At 39.3% G+C, this 17,987-nt stretch overlaps 1 protein-coding gene across 4 annotated transcripts in view; it reads left to right on the top strand.

Annotated features, from left to right (window-relative positions):
- The window catches only part of TARBP1 (tRNA guanosine 2 -O-methyltransferase TARBP1), a 98,884-nt gene that overhangs the window by 41,197 nt on the left and 39,700 nt on the right, over window positions 1-17,987 (top strand). For all 4 annotated transcript variants that reach the window (XR_013345689.1, XM_077813428.1, XM_077813430.1 and 1 more), the window contains exons 13-17: window positions 3,851-3,948; window positions 8,571-8,732; window positions 11,152-11,345; window positions 11,773-12,034; window positions 12,128-12,316. Coding sequence is in view for 3 of the 4 variants with exons in the window: in XM_077813428.1 (XP_077669554.1) it covers window positions 3,851-3,948; window positions 8,571-8,732; window positions 11,152-11,345; window positions 11,773-12,034; window positions 12,128-12,316 (905 nt within the window). In the remaining variant the exon portion in view is untranslated. The remainder of the gene's footprint in view (window positions 1-3,850; window positions 3,949-8,570; window positions 8,733-11,151; window positions 11,346-11,772; window positions 12,035-12,127; window positions 12,317-17,987) is intronic.

Raw genomic sequence — 17,987 nt, 5'->3', positions numbered from 1 at the left:
CCACCACTGCTTGTGAGTTGAGGATGTAGAATGCTTCCAAGAAAGCACTTGGCATCCTTCAGGATTGGACCCACAGGTATTTAGAACCTGGATAGCATGAACATATTACAAATAACTATGAGCCCATTCATTGGGAATTGAGCCTGCAGAGTTCCTAGCAGTCCGTGGAATCTCCCAGGAGACTGCTTTCACCTTGCAGGATTGAATTCCAAACTTCTTTTCTCCTTTTAAATGCTTTGGTATCGAGACATGTAAGAAAAGAAAAGCCACTCTTTAGGTATGACCTGCTGTGTTTTCATGCTTCTCTGCTGCAGAGTAAAGCCAAGTAATAAACTTAATTGCCAGTGTTATGAACTGACCTATTTGCTGATGATTCACGAACAGGGAAATACAGTAAATGTCCAAGTTGGGTTGGCATGTTTACCATTTAAAAAAAAGGGAGGGGGACACACTGTATTGAAAGGGGAAAACTGAAACAAACAGGTTCTGCTTTTCAAGCTTGTACAGTGATGTTACTAACAGTGGTGAATGCTTTGTTTAAAAAAAGTACAAAAATGTACTTGATGTTCCTTTCGAAAGGTGGCTGCATTATTGGCATTTTCTTACTCAACAGATCTGCTACCTGTGTTTACTGAGTCTGCAGACTTTAGTGTTGAAAAATGACTTTTTACTAATTATTACTCTTGATAACCTTTGAGGGCCAACAGAACTATGGGAGAGTTAGCTGGATTCTGTTCTGCGTTGTGGTTTATCAAAATAATTTCTAAGTTCCCTTTGCAGAATTGTTATTACAGGTAAAGCATGAACCAAACAGCATGCAAGGGGGAGATATGGTGCAATAACTGTAATAATTTGATGTAGCAACAAAATTACAATGTTTAACCTTGTGAACAAACTAGAGATGTGCACTCCTATACAAGCAGTCAGCTGAGCCATTTTCAGCCATGTTAATAAATAGAGAACATTGATAATAAGCACAATATAGTTTTGAAATATGTCCATATTGTTTCTGGCATTTGGCGGTTTTCCATTTAATTAAACTGTGATTTCAAAAATTAAATATCAGCGCAAGATTTGGCTGTTAAATCTCCAGGAAGGGTACCAGGCTTTCCTCCGAGCTTGCTCTTTGGTGTAATTCTAAGGTGACACAGAAAACCTTGAAGAAATCCTCAAAGGTATTCTTTGAGAATCTCTGCTGGGAGCTCAACCTGTGCTTCATAGATGTTTATTTCACAGCAGGTCCAATCAGATAGACTCCACTTTAATACTTTGTTATCCTCCCTGTGTTCTGTTGACTCCCTATATGTTGGTGCAAAAAGAGCATGCAGAGGCTTTCAGTGCCATCTCCTTATTGATGTATTATCCGTCTGACTTTCAGTGCCACTGTGGTCTCCCTTGAAATATAGATTGAGGTACGTAGGTGGTGAAGTACATTTTGCCACATTTACCCACTACAGCCCCTACAGTAGTAATATACCTGTCATTTTCTATGACTAAGTGCCATACAAATGTATTGTGTGGCACTATGTCTTGTACATGTTTTATTGTAGTCTTCCCTAAGTAACAAATGCTATTTTCCATTATAATCCTGTGCTCTCATTTGTTTATAACTTTCTGAAAATAACTTCTTAGTTATTGAAATCTTCCATGCTTGGTCTCTACGTAAAGGTGAACTACTTTAGAAAGCTTCAAGAAACTCTCTTTTAGCTGGTTTCAGAGTAGCAGCCGTGTCAGTCTGTATTCGCAAAAAGAAAAGGAGTACTTGTGGCACCTTAGAGACTAACCAATTTATTTGAGCATCATCCGATGAAGTGAGCTGTAGCTCACGAAAGCTCATGCTCAAATAAATTGGTTAGTCTCTAGGGTGCCACAAGTACTCCTTTTCTCTTTTAGCTGTTGTGTATGCAGATGTTTTTAAGAAAAAAACAAAAAACTTTTCCCATTGTACATTATATTAGCGGCTGAATTTGGAAACTGAGCATTCTAAATAGTCCTCATTGAGGAGTAAGCTCGTGACAAAGTTTGGGAAAAAATGGTTTGGGAATTCAGTAATGTTATGAACATTTGAAAACGGTCCAGCTCTTTATCTTTCATCTTTGCAAACTTCACTAAACTTTGATCACTCACAAGAAGGAATATGACCCACTTCACTCTGCAACACTCTGCAATGCTATGAAAGTACAAAGTGTTTTAAGTACCCTTATTTTAATCATTTAAAAAGAGCAGATACAATGCTAGATAGAAACAAGGAGCAAATTGATAGAGTTAGAACATGTCATTTTCACATAGTTGCTTTTCTGACTAAAACCCCATTTTAACTAGCTGTGTGTACAAATGAAATAGATCTATCTTTATGTGTCTATTGAGAGACATTGGGCCAGATTGTGACCTTACATCTATCCCTGAGTGTGGTGCAGCAAGGAAAGAGTTCTGACTCTGAGGGGGAAAGAGTTCCTTTCTCAGCTTGCTTTGTTTTTATTCTAAGGGAGAAAGTATCTGCTACCGGCTATTGTAGTAGTAAATTCTTCTCCCGCTGTGCCAGTTCAGCTGTGCTAACTGGCATATCGTGGGAACAGAGCCAGTGGCTGTGTTCATTCCCAGCCCCTCTCGATCCATTGCCTGGTTACTTTTGTGGAGGTAAAGGAGGGCTAGTGTCAGTGATGCCTGCTCTTGTCCTCGTTACATACGCTGGTGTTCCAGGTAGCCCAACCCCTTACTTTTCTGCATGGGTGCATTGGGCAAATGACAGTCTTGCCCATGGTGATCTTTTCTGATGTGCATGCTCATTCTGCAATTTGCATCCAACCATAAATGTGTTAAACAAATATTATACATATAATTTTCCCATATAAGCATACTACTCCTCAGTGATGTATATGATCATAGTAGTTTTGGTTTAAAACAGGAAAGGTGTATTTTTTTTCACTTTCACTCAGCTTTAAAAGCAGTTGAAGGGATTTTGCTTGTTTTTCAGAAAAAAATGTTATATTTGTGTAGAGGCTCATTATGGAAAATTTCAGTACCAGTAATAAATATTTCACAAAATTATGAAACTGTGAAAATTAGGTTTGAATGGAACCTGTTTTGCAGCCTTATCTTAAATTGCTGATTCAAGACCGAGAAACTTTTGTAGTAAAGGTCAACAACCACACACACATAATCTGGGCATTAGAATACCATAATATACTATAATAAAGTTTGAGAGTCGTTCTAATTACTTTAGGCTCTGATCCAGCAAAGCATTCGAGTATGTGCTTTAACTTTAAGCACTTGAATAATCTCATTGACTTTGAGATCTCTCTGGTGTTTATTCAGTCAAATTGATTTCTGATAAATATAGACAGCAAACCAATGAACTACAGGTTTACTTGGCCATTAAATTGGACCTACTAGTTTATGAGATTTGATCTGGAACTCTGAATACCCTCCAGATTTATTGATTAACACTTGAGAAGATTTGAGGGATTCTTAACATCAAGTTTTTATACATTTTTAAGCAGCAGAGCTTTGTGTGTGGCCTTTAAGATAGAATGCCTAACCCTAAAAAGGTAATCATAAACATTGCTTGAAAATCCTTATATTCTGTGCACCATTTTATAGCCCTCTAACCAAACAGATGAAGATCCCCTCAAAAAGAGAAGCAGAACCCACTGAAATAGAATAGTATACAATAAAACAGTGAGCAGTCATTTATACTGAATGATCAGAGGCTTAAGAGAACTGTAAATGCTTATTCCTGTATAGCTTGACATTGTATGGTAACCTGATTTAATCCACTTTGTATATCATGTATCTCTAACACAAAAAAGTACATTGTTTTAATAGTGCATTTGTTTTGTTTTCTGTATAGATGTGGTGTTAAGTTTTCTCTCTAATTCTGTTATGACTGCTGCAGAAAGTATTCTGGAATTTGTCCTCAGAAGACTCACTACAAGTGAGTTGAATACTGTAAGTATTTACTGTAGGTACTTGAAAGACATACTGTCTGATTTCTTATTTTTTTTAATTACAGTTCTGATTGTTAATCTGTTATACATGGAATTGGCAATATTTTTACATGTTTCCAAATGAAATATTTCAACACGCAGAAAATCATCTTGGATAGAAATACTTTAATGGTTTTTGATAAAACCCCGCTGAGACAGATATCTGAAGTTTCTTCCAGTAAAGGGTATTCAGCAAAGATTGGTTTACCTCAGCCATCAAACTGACTTGAAATTTGGCACAGTGGGAACAGTTCACTACATTAATTGTCACTGCTCTGGTCTAAAGAAATCCTATAGCAGAGGTACTGAACTGGTGGTTTTGAGAGAAAGTTACTTGACAATTTGTTTTTATAGTACTGGTCAACATTTTATTTTATTTTCCCTCTCGCTCTTTACTGTATTCAGTAAAAGGCTAGTTAAAATTTAAACAGTTTTTCATGTTGGGGTTTCACTGAGAGTCCTAAAATGAAACCTGAGAGGTGCTGGTGATATTTGACTTCTTAAAAAATTGCTAATAACTAGTTTACTCCTGGGGGAATTCTGCGTTACTGCAGAATGCAGAATTCCCTATTTTCCATGCAGACTTTCTGGCTGCCGCTAAGGGCCGCTGGAGCGCCCAGCCTGGGAGTGCTGGAGGCTGCATGCTCTTTGATCGTCATTCTCCCAGGACGGGAGAGGGCTTGGGAGACCCAGCCAGCTCTAGCAAAGGGTGAGGAAGGGCAGGGGGCCGCACTACACCATGTCCTCCAGCGGGACAGTATAGAAGCTTGGTGGAGTAAAGGATCTGGTGGGGCTGGTTTCTGGGCTGGGGGCTGCCCTTCAGCTGGGCTCTGTGGGGAAAGGCGGGGCTGGTATCTGGGGGCTGCCCCGCGGCTGGGCTCTGTTTTGGGGGGGTGCTAGTGTCTAGGCTGGGGGGGTGCCCCACGCGGCTGGGCTCTGTGCAAGGGTGGGGCTGCTGTCTAGGCTAGGGGGTGCCCTGTGGCTTGGCTCTGGGGGGAAGGAGGTGTGAGTGTCTGATCCGGGGCGGGGGTGTGTGTGCTCCATAGCTGGGCTCTGGGGAGATGCGATGTCTGGGCTCTGGGTGCCCCACACAGCCCCCTCCAACACCCCCCAACTGGAACCGGGTTGTTGTAGGGGTTTCTTTAACTCTCTGCTCCTGGGGGAATCTTTTTGGTTGTTGTCTGTATTTTTGACATACTTGTTGACAGGTATTTTAAAATAAATTCCCAAAATAATTGAAACTGGAGTGATTATATTGTGTTGTTTTTGACAACTGAAATATGCAGAATTTTAAAATAGTATGCACAGATTTTTTTTATTTTTTGGCGCAGAATTTCCCCAGGAGTACTAGCTCTCTGTTGGTCTTGAGCAGAGAGCTTTACGAAGGAGCTTACAAGACACACACAAGGCGAAACTAGTGATAAACGGTTCATGGGAGAAAGAGTAAAATGAGACATAGTGATGAGAAGAAATGTAGTATTACTGAAGGAGGTAGGTTTTCAGGAGAAGAGAGGGGCTTGGCTGACAGAGGAGGGCTATTCAAAGCATAGAAGGCAGTATAACAAAGTACAAAGCTAGAGAGTGAGAAAGGAGATAAAGCAAAAAGATGAGTGGGTTGGGAGAAATGTGGGGAGTTGAGTGGCAATAGAAGTGTAGGAGGAAATGAGATCAGAGATTTAAAGGCCTTTAAGGTGAGTACAAGGAGGTGAGCAGTGTGACAAGAGGACGGTGACTTCAGCTGATGCAATTTGGATAGACTAGATGGGGAGAAGTGAGAAGTTGAAAGACAGAAAGGAAGTTACTGTAAACAAGATAAGAGAGAGAGAGAACCTGGGCAAGAATTTTAGCAGTAGTTAGTGGCTACTCAGAGGATAAAGGGAGAAAGGTCCAGATTCAAAATAGCATTTAGTGTCTAAGTCCCAGGTTCAATTCCCCATTCTGTGCCAGAGTAGGAGAAAGGTTATGAACAGGGGTTTCCAACACCTCTTAGGAGAGTGCTCTAACCCCTGAGCTCTGATATAGTTTGATATGGGGCTCTGTCAGTCTGTCCTGTTGCAGCTGTTCCACTGTGGATAACTAATGAACAAAACATTGGACCCTGGGTCTCCCAACTCCCAGGAAAGTGCCCGAAGCACCAGGCTACAGAGTCATTCTTTCTCTCTCTCTGGCCCAGGGACCATTTCAGCATTGAACAGCCTCAACAAGTGAGATTGAGAGAGCCCCACATGAGACTATCCCAGAGCTCGGTGGTTACTGCACTCAGCTGAGCAGTGGGTGGCCCCAGTTTGAATCCTTTCTCTCCCTCTGCTTCAGGGAGGAGTTGAACCCAGGTCTCCCTCATCTCAGGTGAGTACTCTAACCATTCGGCTAAAAGTTATAAGGTGAATATCACCTCTGGCCATTTTGTGTGGAGTTAGGCACCTGCCTAGCTCATTCTCACAAGAAACACTGTTAGGCGCTTATGCCACCTGACTCCATGAGAGGGGTTCCCAGCTATAAATCGCTAGCAGAGATAGGCACTTCCCTGCAGCCTGGTCTCAGCACTTACCTCTCTGAGAGGAGTGGGACTTAGCACACATTCTTCTCATTGCTGTCTCCTATTGGCTAATTTAGGCGCTTCCTTGCCTAATTTGCTTGATTTTGTAAATCTCATTCTGAGATGCCTATTTTTCCCCATTTGTTGTATGGGGAGCCAAGGTGCTTAACTCAGCCTTTGTGAATCGCAGTTTTGTCCCTGTCATTTTCTAGATTCCTAAAAGTGACACTCAGTGTCACAATGCCTACGTCCCTTTGTGAATCTAGGCCAAACTAGCCAGTGTAGACTCCAAATAAGAAAGTTGCATGGGAAGGAGGAAGGGACAGGAAGTGACTAACAGGGAGGGAGGGAGAAGTTCATAGTCACTTATAACACTTGGGGGAGTGCAAAAAGATGGTCTTTGTAAGAGGAAGGTAACAACAGAGGTTGAGGCATCAGAAAAGAGCTGTGTTTCAGCAAGAGTGCAGAGGTGGATGGTAGCAGGAAAATAGAGATTGTGGATCAGGGTGAGCATTTCAGCAGTGGAGTGGGAGTTTGAGAGGGAACATAATCAAAGAGGGAGTGTGGAGTATGGAAATAAAACTGATATGGAAAGAGTCCAAGAGGGGTTCATAATAGAGGATGGGATGAAAAGGGAACCTGAACTGAGACAAAGACTAAGGCTGAAATGAGAAGAGGATTTGTGAAAGTGAGAAAAGGAACATAAGAATGGCCATATTGAGTCAAACCGGTGGTCCATCTAGTCCAGTATTCTGTCTCTGACAATACCAAAGCTTATGGGGCAGTGTACAGAACAGACCAGTTGGAGTGATCTGCCCCTGATCCATCCCCTACTGGCTTCTGGCAGTCAGAAGTTTAGGGTCACCCCAAGTCTGGGGTTTCATCCCTGACTATCTAGGCTCATAGCCATTGATGGACCTATTCTCCATTAATTTATATAGTTCTTTTCTTGAAGCCAGTTGTACTGGTGGTCATCACAACATTGCATGGCAAGGAGTTCCACAGTTAATTGTGCATTGTGTAAAAAAAAGTACTTTCTCTTATTTGTATTGTACCTGTTGCCTATTAATTTCATTGGGTGACCCTTGGTTTTGGTATTGTGGGAAAGGGTAAATAACACTTCCTTATTCACTTTTTCCACACCATTCATGATTTTATAGATCTCTATCATATCACCCCTTAGTTTTGTCTTTTCTAAGATGGACAGCCGTAATCTTCTTAGTCTCTCCTCTCTCTCCTCAAGCCATTCCATACCCTTGATCATCTTTGTTGCTCTTCTCTGAACCTTGTCCAGTTCCACTATATCCTTTTTGAAATGGGGCTACCAGAACTGGACACGCTGTTCAAGATGTGGGTGCACTATGGATTTATATAGTGGTGCATTGTGGTATTTTCTGTCTTATTTTCTGTCCCTTTCCTAATAGTTCCTAAAGAAGAGAAGGTGTTTAGCTCTCTGGGAGTAGAGAAGGCAGTAAAGTTCATGAAAGTACACAGTAGGTGAAGAGAGGAGAGAAAGTAGGTCGTGTTGGGATGATGTGGTGTGGAGTAGGAGAAGTACGTGAAGGGGAGCACAGAAGCTAGAAACCAGAGAACAAATAGAGGAGACGTAGTGGGAAAGCGAAGTAGGAGCGGGGAGAAGCGTGTACGCTCTTTTCTTAGGACTCTGTGGTGAGACATCTGCAGAAGAAGAAAAAGCAGTGGTCCAGTTATCAAACAGTTGATTTTGCACTGACCGCTTGAAATGATCTATGGACCCAACAGGAAGAAGGGCAGAGCCTGTGGTCAAATGGAGGGGAAAGAAGTTTCTAGTAAAAAAAGAAGACTGGAGATTCCTTTCATAGTTCCAGAGTTGCTGTTGATTGCTCCATGAACCCTGAGGTGTAATGGGGGAACCTGACAGGAAGGGAGAGAAGAAAGTGTGTTTAGCCACAAGAAGAAAAGACTGTTCAACTGTAATTGTTGCTGCTGCTCCTGCCTTTTTCTAGCTGTCTCATTTTCAATTTAATTTTTTCCCTCTTTAGTGACTCTGCTTGCCTTCTTCATGTTAGGTTTCAGATCTGGATCGTTGTAATTTATACTTAGCATTATTGTCAGACCTGGTGAATTTATGCTCAAAAGCTGGCTGGAAAAAGGGGCCCTCCATTTGGAATTTCATCTCTTCTCTGATAAATGCCTCTATTCGAAATCTGCAGGAGACGGGCAATGAACAGGTAATTTTACAAGGGGTAATGGCATAACTATATGATACAAATATTAATGAATATATTACTTTACAGAAAACTCACTTGTGTAATTCATCTGCAGTGTTATGTTGCAGTGAAACACTCTTGTTTCCCAAAGGACATTATTAGTACCCTAGTTCTTTGTTAAAGGTATACAGTTGCTATATAACTAAAACAATGCCTTGGTGGCAATAAACACATTTTTCTCAGATAAGATGGTTTGTGTAGTGCTCAAAGACTTTTTCCTAAAATACAGTAAAATGTTAGATAGCTTTGAAAATAGAATTAAGTTGAAACCCCATCCCCCAAATGTTAGTATTAATACAGCGTTAAATTTGAAGGTCAAGAAATTCCAAAAGCTAGCATTTTCTGTTGCAGTAGTCATTCCCCCATGTTTTATATCCCACAGTTATACATGTGTGTTATGTAGAGTAATATGTTAATATTTTCATTTTTCAGCGAAAGAGAAATATAAAATATTTGATGTGAAACATGGCTGAATTCATATTGCTAGAGGAACTTTAACTTTTGGAATTTCCAGACTTGAGTTCTTGATCTAGAAGCATTAATGCTCTGTCAAAACGATTTTGGGGGGATTTAATTTCCTGTGCGTGTGTGTTTTTCTTGCTCCCTTTTAAGTTAGTGGAAGTTTAATGATTACTACAGTGGGAGCAAATGTCTTTAACTGAGCTGTGAATGCATGCAAAGTACATCTTTAAGTTGATTATCTAGGTTTAAGGTATATCCAATATAGAATATTCATTCATCTCTTTCTTAAATCAAATTATTTTTCTCCCCCAAGCAAAGCAAAGATACTAGTTCAAAAAGAGAGGAGGATTATATTCATGCTAAATCTGTATCTGTTTTTATTTTATGGTAGCTCTCTGATATTTTTTAAAAGGATAGAATTTTAAAATGGAAAAAATGTGTTATTTTCAGCCTTGACAAAGTGAAAAATGGATGGACAGATTTTGCTCGCTTTCTTTTTTTTTCTTTTCTTTTTTGGTGGGGGGGGAGAGCATAAATCACCTGTCATCTTTAGTACACAAAGTGAATGTTGTGATGAATTGTGTAAAAACAGAACTGTATGTTTGAAACTGTTTTTCAACCTTAATTACAGTGGCAGTGATAAGCACCCTCTAATATTCCGATGCTATCCTTGTCAGAACAAATCAGTAGGCTCAAAGAAGTAAAGAAATTAAATCATACATGGAGGGCAGAATGAGAGCTAAAACACACTAGCATCATTTTTGCATGACTAAGTGGAAAAGCAAGTTCGATTTTTTTCCTCTGTTTGGGATTTTATCATAATTATTATATTATCAAACAAAAATGACTTTTGTGGGTTAGTAGCATATTGTAACAGTATATTGAGGCCTGACTCAGTAATTCTTCCCAAGTCAATACTTTAGTTGAATCAGAAGGAGGTTTAACTGATTAATGAGTGTTTGAGTAGGGGCTCTATGTTAGTTATGTGTTGTGGAAAGATTGCAGCTGATTCTTACAGCCATTCTTCATAGAGGAGGTGGGCAGAGGTTAGGAACATTTTCTGTGTTTCTGATAGCTGGAGGCAGTGAGAAAATCTGTTATAATATTGCATTTTGTACACTGCTGTACACATTGACAGTGCTAGGTAATTTTTATATAATCTTCTGTCCCTCTTCCTTCCCCCTGCATACTTGTTCCTGTATATCTTTACACACAAATTAATATATTTGGTTGGGAGTGAGCTTTTATACTATTGTAGATCGCATAGTCTCTTCTGCTTGCTCTGCTTCTCAGACACAATAATTTCCCTTTAGTTGAAGTGACTGTTGTTGCCTTCTAGACTGCTTTAACTACTCTCTCTACTGGCCTGGAGGTCTCTGGCTACATGTGCCTGGATTTTACTTTTTTTTCCAGATTTCCATAAATAATAGAATTCAAACTTATAATTTGTGAGGAATTTGATTTGGGGGAAAATATACCTATGACAGGTATACATTTGAATATTTGCTTAACACTAAGTTTGTGACATAAAACAGAAAATATGAAATTAAGACTGACCTTAGTTGCTGTTCAGCCTTAACTGTACTGGCACAAGTGCTGTAATATACTAGAATGAAATTAATTTCTTAGCATTTCCATGGTGAGTAAAAGTACATAAGCTAATTTCTGCTCACTCAGTTAACTATGAATGTCATGTCATAGTCAAACTACAGGGCTGGTGCTGATAAAGGAATGCTTGTAATTTGTAAGATCACACACACACACGTTTTTCCCTACATTGTACTTTCTAATCAGATTTTCATATGTAATAGTATATTTTAAGGGTATTCAATATGCATCAGTATATTATACATAATTGATTAGGGGAAATCTTAGTATGTTATACTGTTGATTTTGATTTTTAATTTTTAATTACTAGGAACCAAAGCTTGGAGAACAGATTCAAAAAGTAGTTAGTATGGCCTCACTGACTGTGGTTTGTGAGATTATTGATCGGAAACCTGAACTGCAACTTAAATCTCTACACGCTGTTGAAACCCTAAAAGGTTTTATTTCCTCTGTTCAACTTAATCAAGTATTAAAGAAGCCTTCTTATATTGAGGAAAAAAATAGGTATGTCTCTGCTACAGTTCAAGTCACTCTCTATAAATCTTTAATACAGGGTAAAGTAACTCTAAGATAACTTTTTTGGTAATTTTTGACAAGATACAAGTTTCATAAGTGATAATTTAATGAATTCAGGTTGTCTAAGGAGCTAAATGAATTTGTCTTACTCTTCAGATCCAGAATATGATGGAAGCTAAATGGATTTGCTCATCTTAGCTCTTTCTGTAGTAGACAGGGAATTAGGACTCAATTGATTCTTCCTGAAGTGAATAGATATCTTTCCACTGAATTTACTGGGAGTTGAATTGGCATTTAGACTTTTGATTCTAATCTGTTTTCTGTTAAGACATTACATTATTGCCTATAGTTTGTATGTAAAGAAACTGAAGTATTAAGTATTAATGTGGACTTAAAAGTATTTTCTCTGTTACAGTTTATTTGAAGAATCAACATCTTCTCAAGGATGGGGGAAAATCGTTGCAAGCTATGTACATGACCAGTGGGTTTGCCTTCATTTTATTTTAAATAAGTATCATAAATTTATACCATTGTCAAATGATGAGACTCTGGAACTATCTTTGCTTGCAGTCCAAAGGCCAATAAGAACTCTACAGTCTGCACTGGAAGCTCTAACTCTTTTGCCTTCTGACCAGGTTTTACCTGTGTTTCATTGCATGAAAGTGCTTGTTCCCAAGGTAAGAGACAAAAGCAAACCTATGGTCAATAACAATAATGAAAATTTTTCCATCCCAGAAATGAAACACTGCTTTTCTTCCCTTTATTTTCAGCTTCTGGGCTCATCCGAATCTCTCTGCATAGATGCATTTGATATGGCTTGGAAAGTTATGTCCTCTTTGAGCAACACACAGCTAATATTTTGGTCTAATTTAAAAGCCTTTGTTTGGTTTGTTTTTGACACTGAAGTTCTTGCTGTTGCTGCAAGTAGCAAGGGTCAAGCATATTCAAAAATAAAGGAGGTAAGTGTTAGTGTTCTTTTTTGTAAATGTATGTAAATTCTTGAGCGGAAGACATCTTTTCTTAATAGATGATTTTTTCCTCTCTCAGCTATCTCAGTGAATTTTTCTCCTCACAAAAGATGCTGGATTGAGAGCACTAGAACCAAAGTCATTTTTGTTTATCTTCAGAACATCAGTACAGTGTATTCCACCCTTTCAGGAGGGACTGCCTCTAGGGGTAAGAAGGTTGTTTAATTTTCAGGTCCATTAAGTCTATGCCGTCTCTGCTGGTCCTGCCAGCTAGGGCTCTAGGGAGTGGTGGAGGGAAAATTGTCTACTATGAACTACACAGAAAAAAAACATTTCAAGTAGATCACAAAAAATCATTACATGGCAATGACTTTTGGTCGCTACCAATCTGTGCTGGCTTCAAAATGGTGACCTATAAGAGATAGGCTTTATATCTCATTACAATTTGTTTCACTCATCCAGTTCCCCTTTACTTGTTCCGTGATATAGGTAATGAAAGATACTGTACCTTTGACTTGTAAATTATTCACTTCCCTGGCTATCCAAGATCTTCTGAATTCATGAATATGATTGCAGTTTCCTTTGGTCTGATTAGTGAGTTTTTTGCTGTAATTTCATATCTACTGTATGCATTATTACTTGTATCTTTATCCAGTGGTTTATAGATCTGTCTTTTGATAACATTGACGAGCTATTAGACATGAAGTTAGGACACTATTAAAACAGACAACTTTTGCTGCGGCTGTAGAGAGGTTTTTTCCCAGGATTCCAGAATGCTGAGAAAAAATGTAACCTTGCAAACAAAGATTTTACCATCTTAAAGAAAGACGAATTTATTAACATTGGAGCTAGTTCTATTATATTTTTACTTGCCATTCTGGAAAACAGGAAATCCATCTTTACTGATTTTGTTGAGGTATGTCATTTCCTGTTCTCCAAGAGTCCAGTTGCTTCAGCTATATTTGATGAAGAGGGAGAGGGGGTTTCAGGAAAATTTGTAATTGAGTGAAAGTTCCTATTTTCCTGGGTTTTAGTAAAATCATTTTTGGATGTTTGTATTGGTTATAAAGCTTATGGATTTTTTTTTATCATTTTTACAGTTAGATCCTTGATGCCAGCATGCAAGTTTATTGTGGTGTATTTTGGCACCAAATAACGGTAGTCAATTTTGGTCTAAATGGTAGCATTTTCTTTAGCTCCTTTCTTCATCTTTGTATTTATGTTTGACCAATTTATGAATACTTTTTTCATAATCTGTTACCTAGTAAATTAATTTAAAAAGTCGCTGTTTACCAACAGTTACCACATAGTGGTAGCTGAGAATATTGTTGTTTTCATTTGTGTTTAGAATAGAAAATAAATGTAGTATCTCAGATACTTCTTGTAGTAGCTTAGTAAATATTGAGTTTTTGATGACACCCACAGCAGTATTAAGCAGATAAGGACTTGAAGGACTTTGTGTGATCTCTTGACTTATGTCAACACAAGAAAAACCTTTTACTCCACTGGCTTCCTACTTCTGATTAAAGAGGAAAAATATTCCCCCTTAAAAATATTTGGTTCCACTGTAGATGATCAGTGCAATAGAAAGATAGTATATCCTTTGTGACAATAGTGAAGAGTGAGTTGCATTAAGAGGCTACAAAATAACAAACAGGAAGTTCTTATGGGGAAACTAAATAATCTTTCAAAAGCTTTGTGCTTGTATTTGGCCGATAAAACCATGTATATTGGGAAGAGTTTTAAAACAGTGTAATCTTAATTTTTCTTCGAGTGCTGTCCCTGTGGGTGCTCCACTGACAAGTGTCGGTGCATCCCGACACTGTCGATCAGAGATTTATGGTAGCAGCATCCGCACGGGCCTCACATGTGCAGTAGGTGTCTCGTGGTGCTGTTGGTGCCATGTCTAGCACGCACATGACCTGAGCCCTCCAATTCCTTGTCAACCATCCTCGGCTGAAGACTGAGCTACTCAGAGACTCTCTAAATGGATCTCCACATGCATTCAACATTGCTATCGTATTTGGAACGTGGACCCTCCTGCACACATCAGAGTGCATCCCATATGATCAGTTTCAACCTTGATAGTGTTCCTAAACATTGTTCTGATATTAGAGATTTGCAGGGCGGCCACTTGGGACTCTGTCCACACATTCACTGAGCACTATGCAATCACTCAAGACGCCAGGGCTGATGCCACAGTTGGCCTAACCATACCTACCTCTATGACTCAAATGAACTCAAAGTCCTTCCTGTCTTCTGAGGGGCACTGCTCTACATTCACCTGAAGTGGAGCACCCACAGGGACAGCACTCACACCCTCTCCCCTCTACTTCAGAGTTCGCAGTAAGGACTCTGCAGTAGAGAAGGAACTAGAGGGCTTGGGTCATGTGCATGCTAGACGCAGCACCACGAGATGCCTACTGCACATGCGTGACCCGTGTGGACACTGCTACCGTAAATCTCCAATCGACGGCGCCGGGACGCACCGACACCTGAAGTGGACCCACAGGGATGCATATCTCGAAGAACCTCAGTTACTGCACAAGGTGAGTAATCTCCTCTTTTTAGAGCTTTCAAAAAATAATATCCATTGATTTTCATTTCTGTCAGTTCATTCTTTTTGAGTGCATTCTCTTTGAAATCCACTTCATCAAATAAATGTTAAAATGTAACAGCATCTACGTTCAGTAATAGTTACATCAGATTCATCAGTAGCAATCTTTGCTTGTGTCCCAGCTGAGAGAAGACATGTTGTTGCCTTAGCATATACAAGTAAAATAATTCCAAGTGGTAGAAATCAGTACCTGACCTCTCTGTATGGTCTCTCTCTTCACAGACCTCCACACCTGGCAATCACATGCTCAGTGTTGTTTGAACGTATGAGCTGTAGCCATCGTTTGTTTGCTGCTGTTTGTTTAAATATTTGTAGTTTTTGTGTTAGTGTTGGTATTTTAAATATTTTCATGCCAAGGTATATTTGTGCAAGTGTTGAGAGTCTTGCGTCTCTGTGACAGCTATCCCATTGTCTGCAGTGGGACATACCATGACCGCAGGAATCAAGGAGGTAACGAAGGTCTCCTATACACAACTAAGAGGCCAACCTACCTTCTGTCCCTTCATAAGAAAATGAAGATAAAATTCATAAGCAGGTGTCTACTTATGTACATACTTACCCCACTCCGTGGCAGTACCTCTTGCCATTGACCCCTGTAGAGTGTCCCTATAGTTTTTAGCTTAAGAGACATTAAAAATTGAACTGTGGGATACTGAGTTGCTTTAGAAATATAGCTAAAATGTGTCTGCTGTCTACCACAGTGGACTGTACCAGCTTTAAAACATTAGCCAAAAAGTGGGCACAAGGGTAGTTTTGAGCTAAAAATGGAGTACTCCCACCATAGAATGCATAGAGAGGTGTCCACAGCTCTGCGCTTATGGTCTTATTTCATCTGCTTTTTTCCTCCTTTCCACTGGATCCATACTAATGCACACTCTTGCACAAGTTTAGATTTATTTTTTGTATGTAATGGATTTTTACCCTACTGGTTAAGGAATCCGTGGAAAAGGATTTTGTTGAAATGATACAGAAAGTATCATGCTTGTTCTCTGCAAGTTAAACAGATAGATGAAGAGCAGTATAGGTCCCTCCTTCATTGTGGTATTACCAACTCTCATCCTTGAATTTCATAACAATAATTTCATGAGTCTGATTTTTTTGTAAGAATATTAAGAAATATTCCTAGAATTATTTTTATCTGAAAGATCAGATATGTTCCAGAATTTCAGTTAAAGATCCTTCTTCCAGGAGTATTTTAGTTTGTAGTAGTCATAGCACTTTTTATGGTTACAAAGACAGATCACATGGCAGTCAGAAAATTGTATAATAGTGGCAAAATAGTATCTTTTTCTGGAAATAAATTATTTTACTCCATAAAATCTTCTGCCTTCCCTGGGCTTGATTCTACTTTAGTAAACTGTTCTGAGAAGAAATCATAATTAAAACTCTGTTTCAAATGATACTGTATAAAATACAGCTGAACTGTTCGTGTTCTAAATCCCTGTTTTTTAGAGGCTTACTACCACTTTTTGGAAGCATTTCTACTTTGGGTCTGCAATTTCTTACACTTACGCCCCTTTGGGCTGAGTGAATTTATGGTTTTGGGGTTGGGTTCTTTTTTTTTTTTTTTTTTTTAGTTTAAAATCTGTTCAGCTACTTGAAAGGTCAGAACAATGACAAAGAAAGGTGGTTTCACATCTTAAAAAAAAATGGTTCGGACACACTTTTGCACTTTGGTAATTCAACCATTTTAACTTTAAATTTGCCATGGACTTAATCCTCAGTTGGGAAAATTTAAAAAAGTACCGTTTCATATGTATGAAGAAATTTAGTTTGGAAATAGAAGTTATATTTTTTTCCATTAAATTGTGAAGCATTTCTACAACTCCAAAAATATACACCCATCAAAATAAACAGATGCATTTTTTCCAAATATTTGAGGGTCAGACAAAGGCAAGGATTTTTACTCATGTGAAAACACTGGATCGTTGTATTCTTCTTTGAGTAGTGTCCCTGTGGGTGCTCCTTTCCTAGGTGCACTTGTGCCTTTGATTAGAAATTTCTTATAGAAGTGTCTGTTTGGCCTGCGCATGAATGTTACTCAGTCTGGTGCTCCACACCACTGTGTGAGTGAACCACCCTGAGTTCCTTCTCAGCCACCTTGGTCTGAGACAGTGTCTTAACAGTTGTCTGCATTGAGTTTTACCTTAGTTTAGTTGTTCTTAGTAGTAGTTTAGTTTAGCTGTAGTAGTTTTAAAAAATATATTTCAAACTTATATATATATATATATAGATAGCTTTTCTACACTCCTCAGAGTTTTACTTTACTGGGAGGATGTCCCTGGTTCTTTTGGTTTCAGACATTTCCTGTCTTGTTGGGAGGCAATCCCTGAGAGCGATGGACACTCCCAGTGCATCAGTTGCCTCAGAGAATCTCATATTTCCCCAAATAGCAACTTCTGTCTGACATTAAAATCTAGAACCAGAAAAAAACAGGAAGATCATACTTCATCTCCTCATGATGGAGAGATTGCTGCGCCAGCCTCTGATGCAGGCCAAGGGATCCCCCATACACCAGCCTCTGAGTAAGTCTGCTGCCTCCACTTTCTCCAAACTGCACTCCTCAAGGGCATCGCAGAGGAGTACCCATAAGACTCCCAAAGACGGTCGCTCGAGTCTCCAGGTAGGAAATCTACCTTGAAGAAGTTGTGGTCTCTGATAACGCCATCCACTTTGGCACCCATTGCTCTTTGACCCAGTGTCAGTGAGGCTGCTTGTTCCTCAGGTATCAAGGGAACTCTCAAACCTAAAGACTGTAAAGTCTTGGGCTCTGAGAGATCATTGGTACTGTCAGTGGACCACAGTGGCAAGAAGAGCTCTACCTCTTCTCACCTACTACCGAAGAAACCCACTTGGGCTCCATCTGGACTCCACGAGGAGTGGTCAAGATTCACAATACCATCAACTCTCATTACACCCACCCAACTACAATGAGGTTCCTCAGAGGGCTTGGAATTCTCCTTTTGCCAGTTAAGCATCCTACTCCAGTTTGGGACCCCAATCTGATTCTTAAATGCCTTACAAGATCACTGTCTGTACCAATGG

The sequence above is a fragment of the Eretmochelys imbricata genome, chromosome 3 (assembly GCF_965152235.1).
Source record: "Eretmochelys imbricata isolate rEreImb1 chromosome 3, rEreImb1.hap1, whole genome shotgun sequence".
Taxonomy (NCBI): domain Eukaryota; kingdom Metazoa; phylum Chordata; order Testudines; family Cheloniidae; genus Eretmochelys; species Eretmochelys imbricata.
This window is presented reverse-complemented; position numbering and strand designations above follow the sequence as displayed.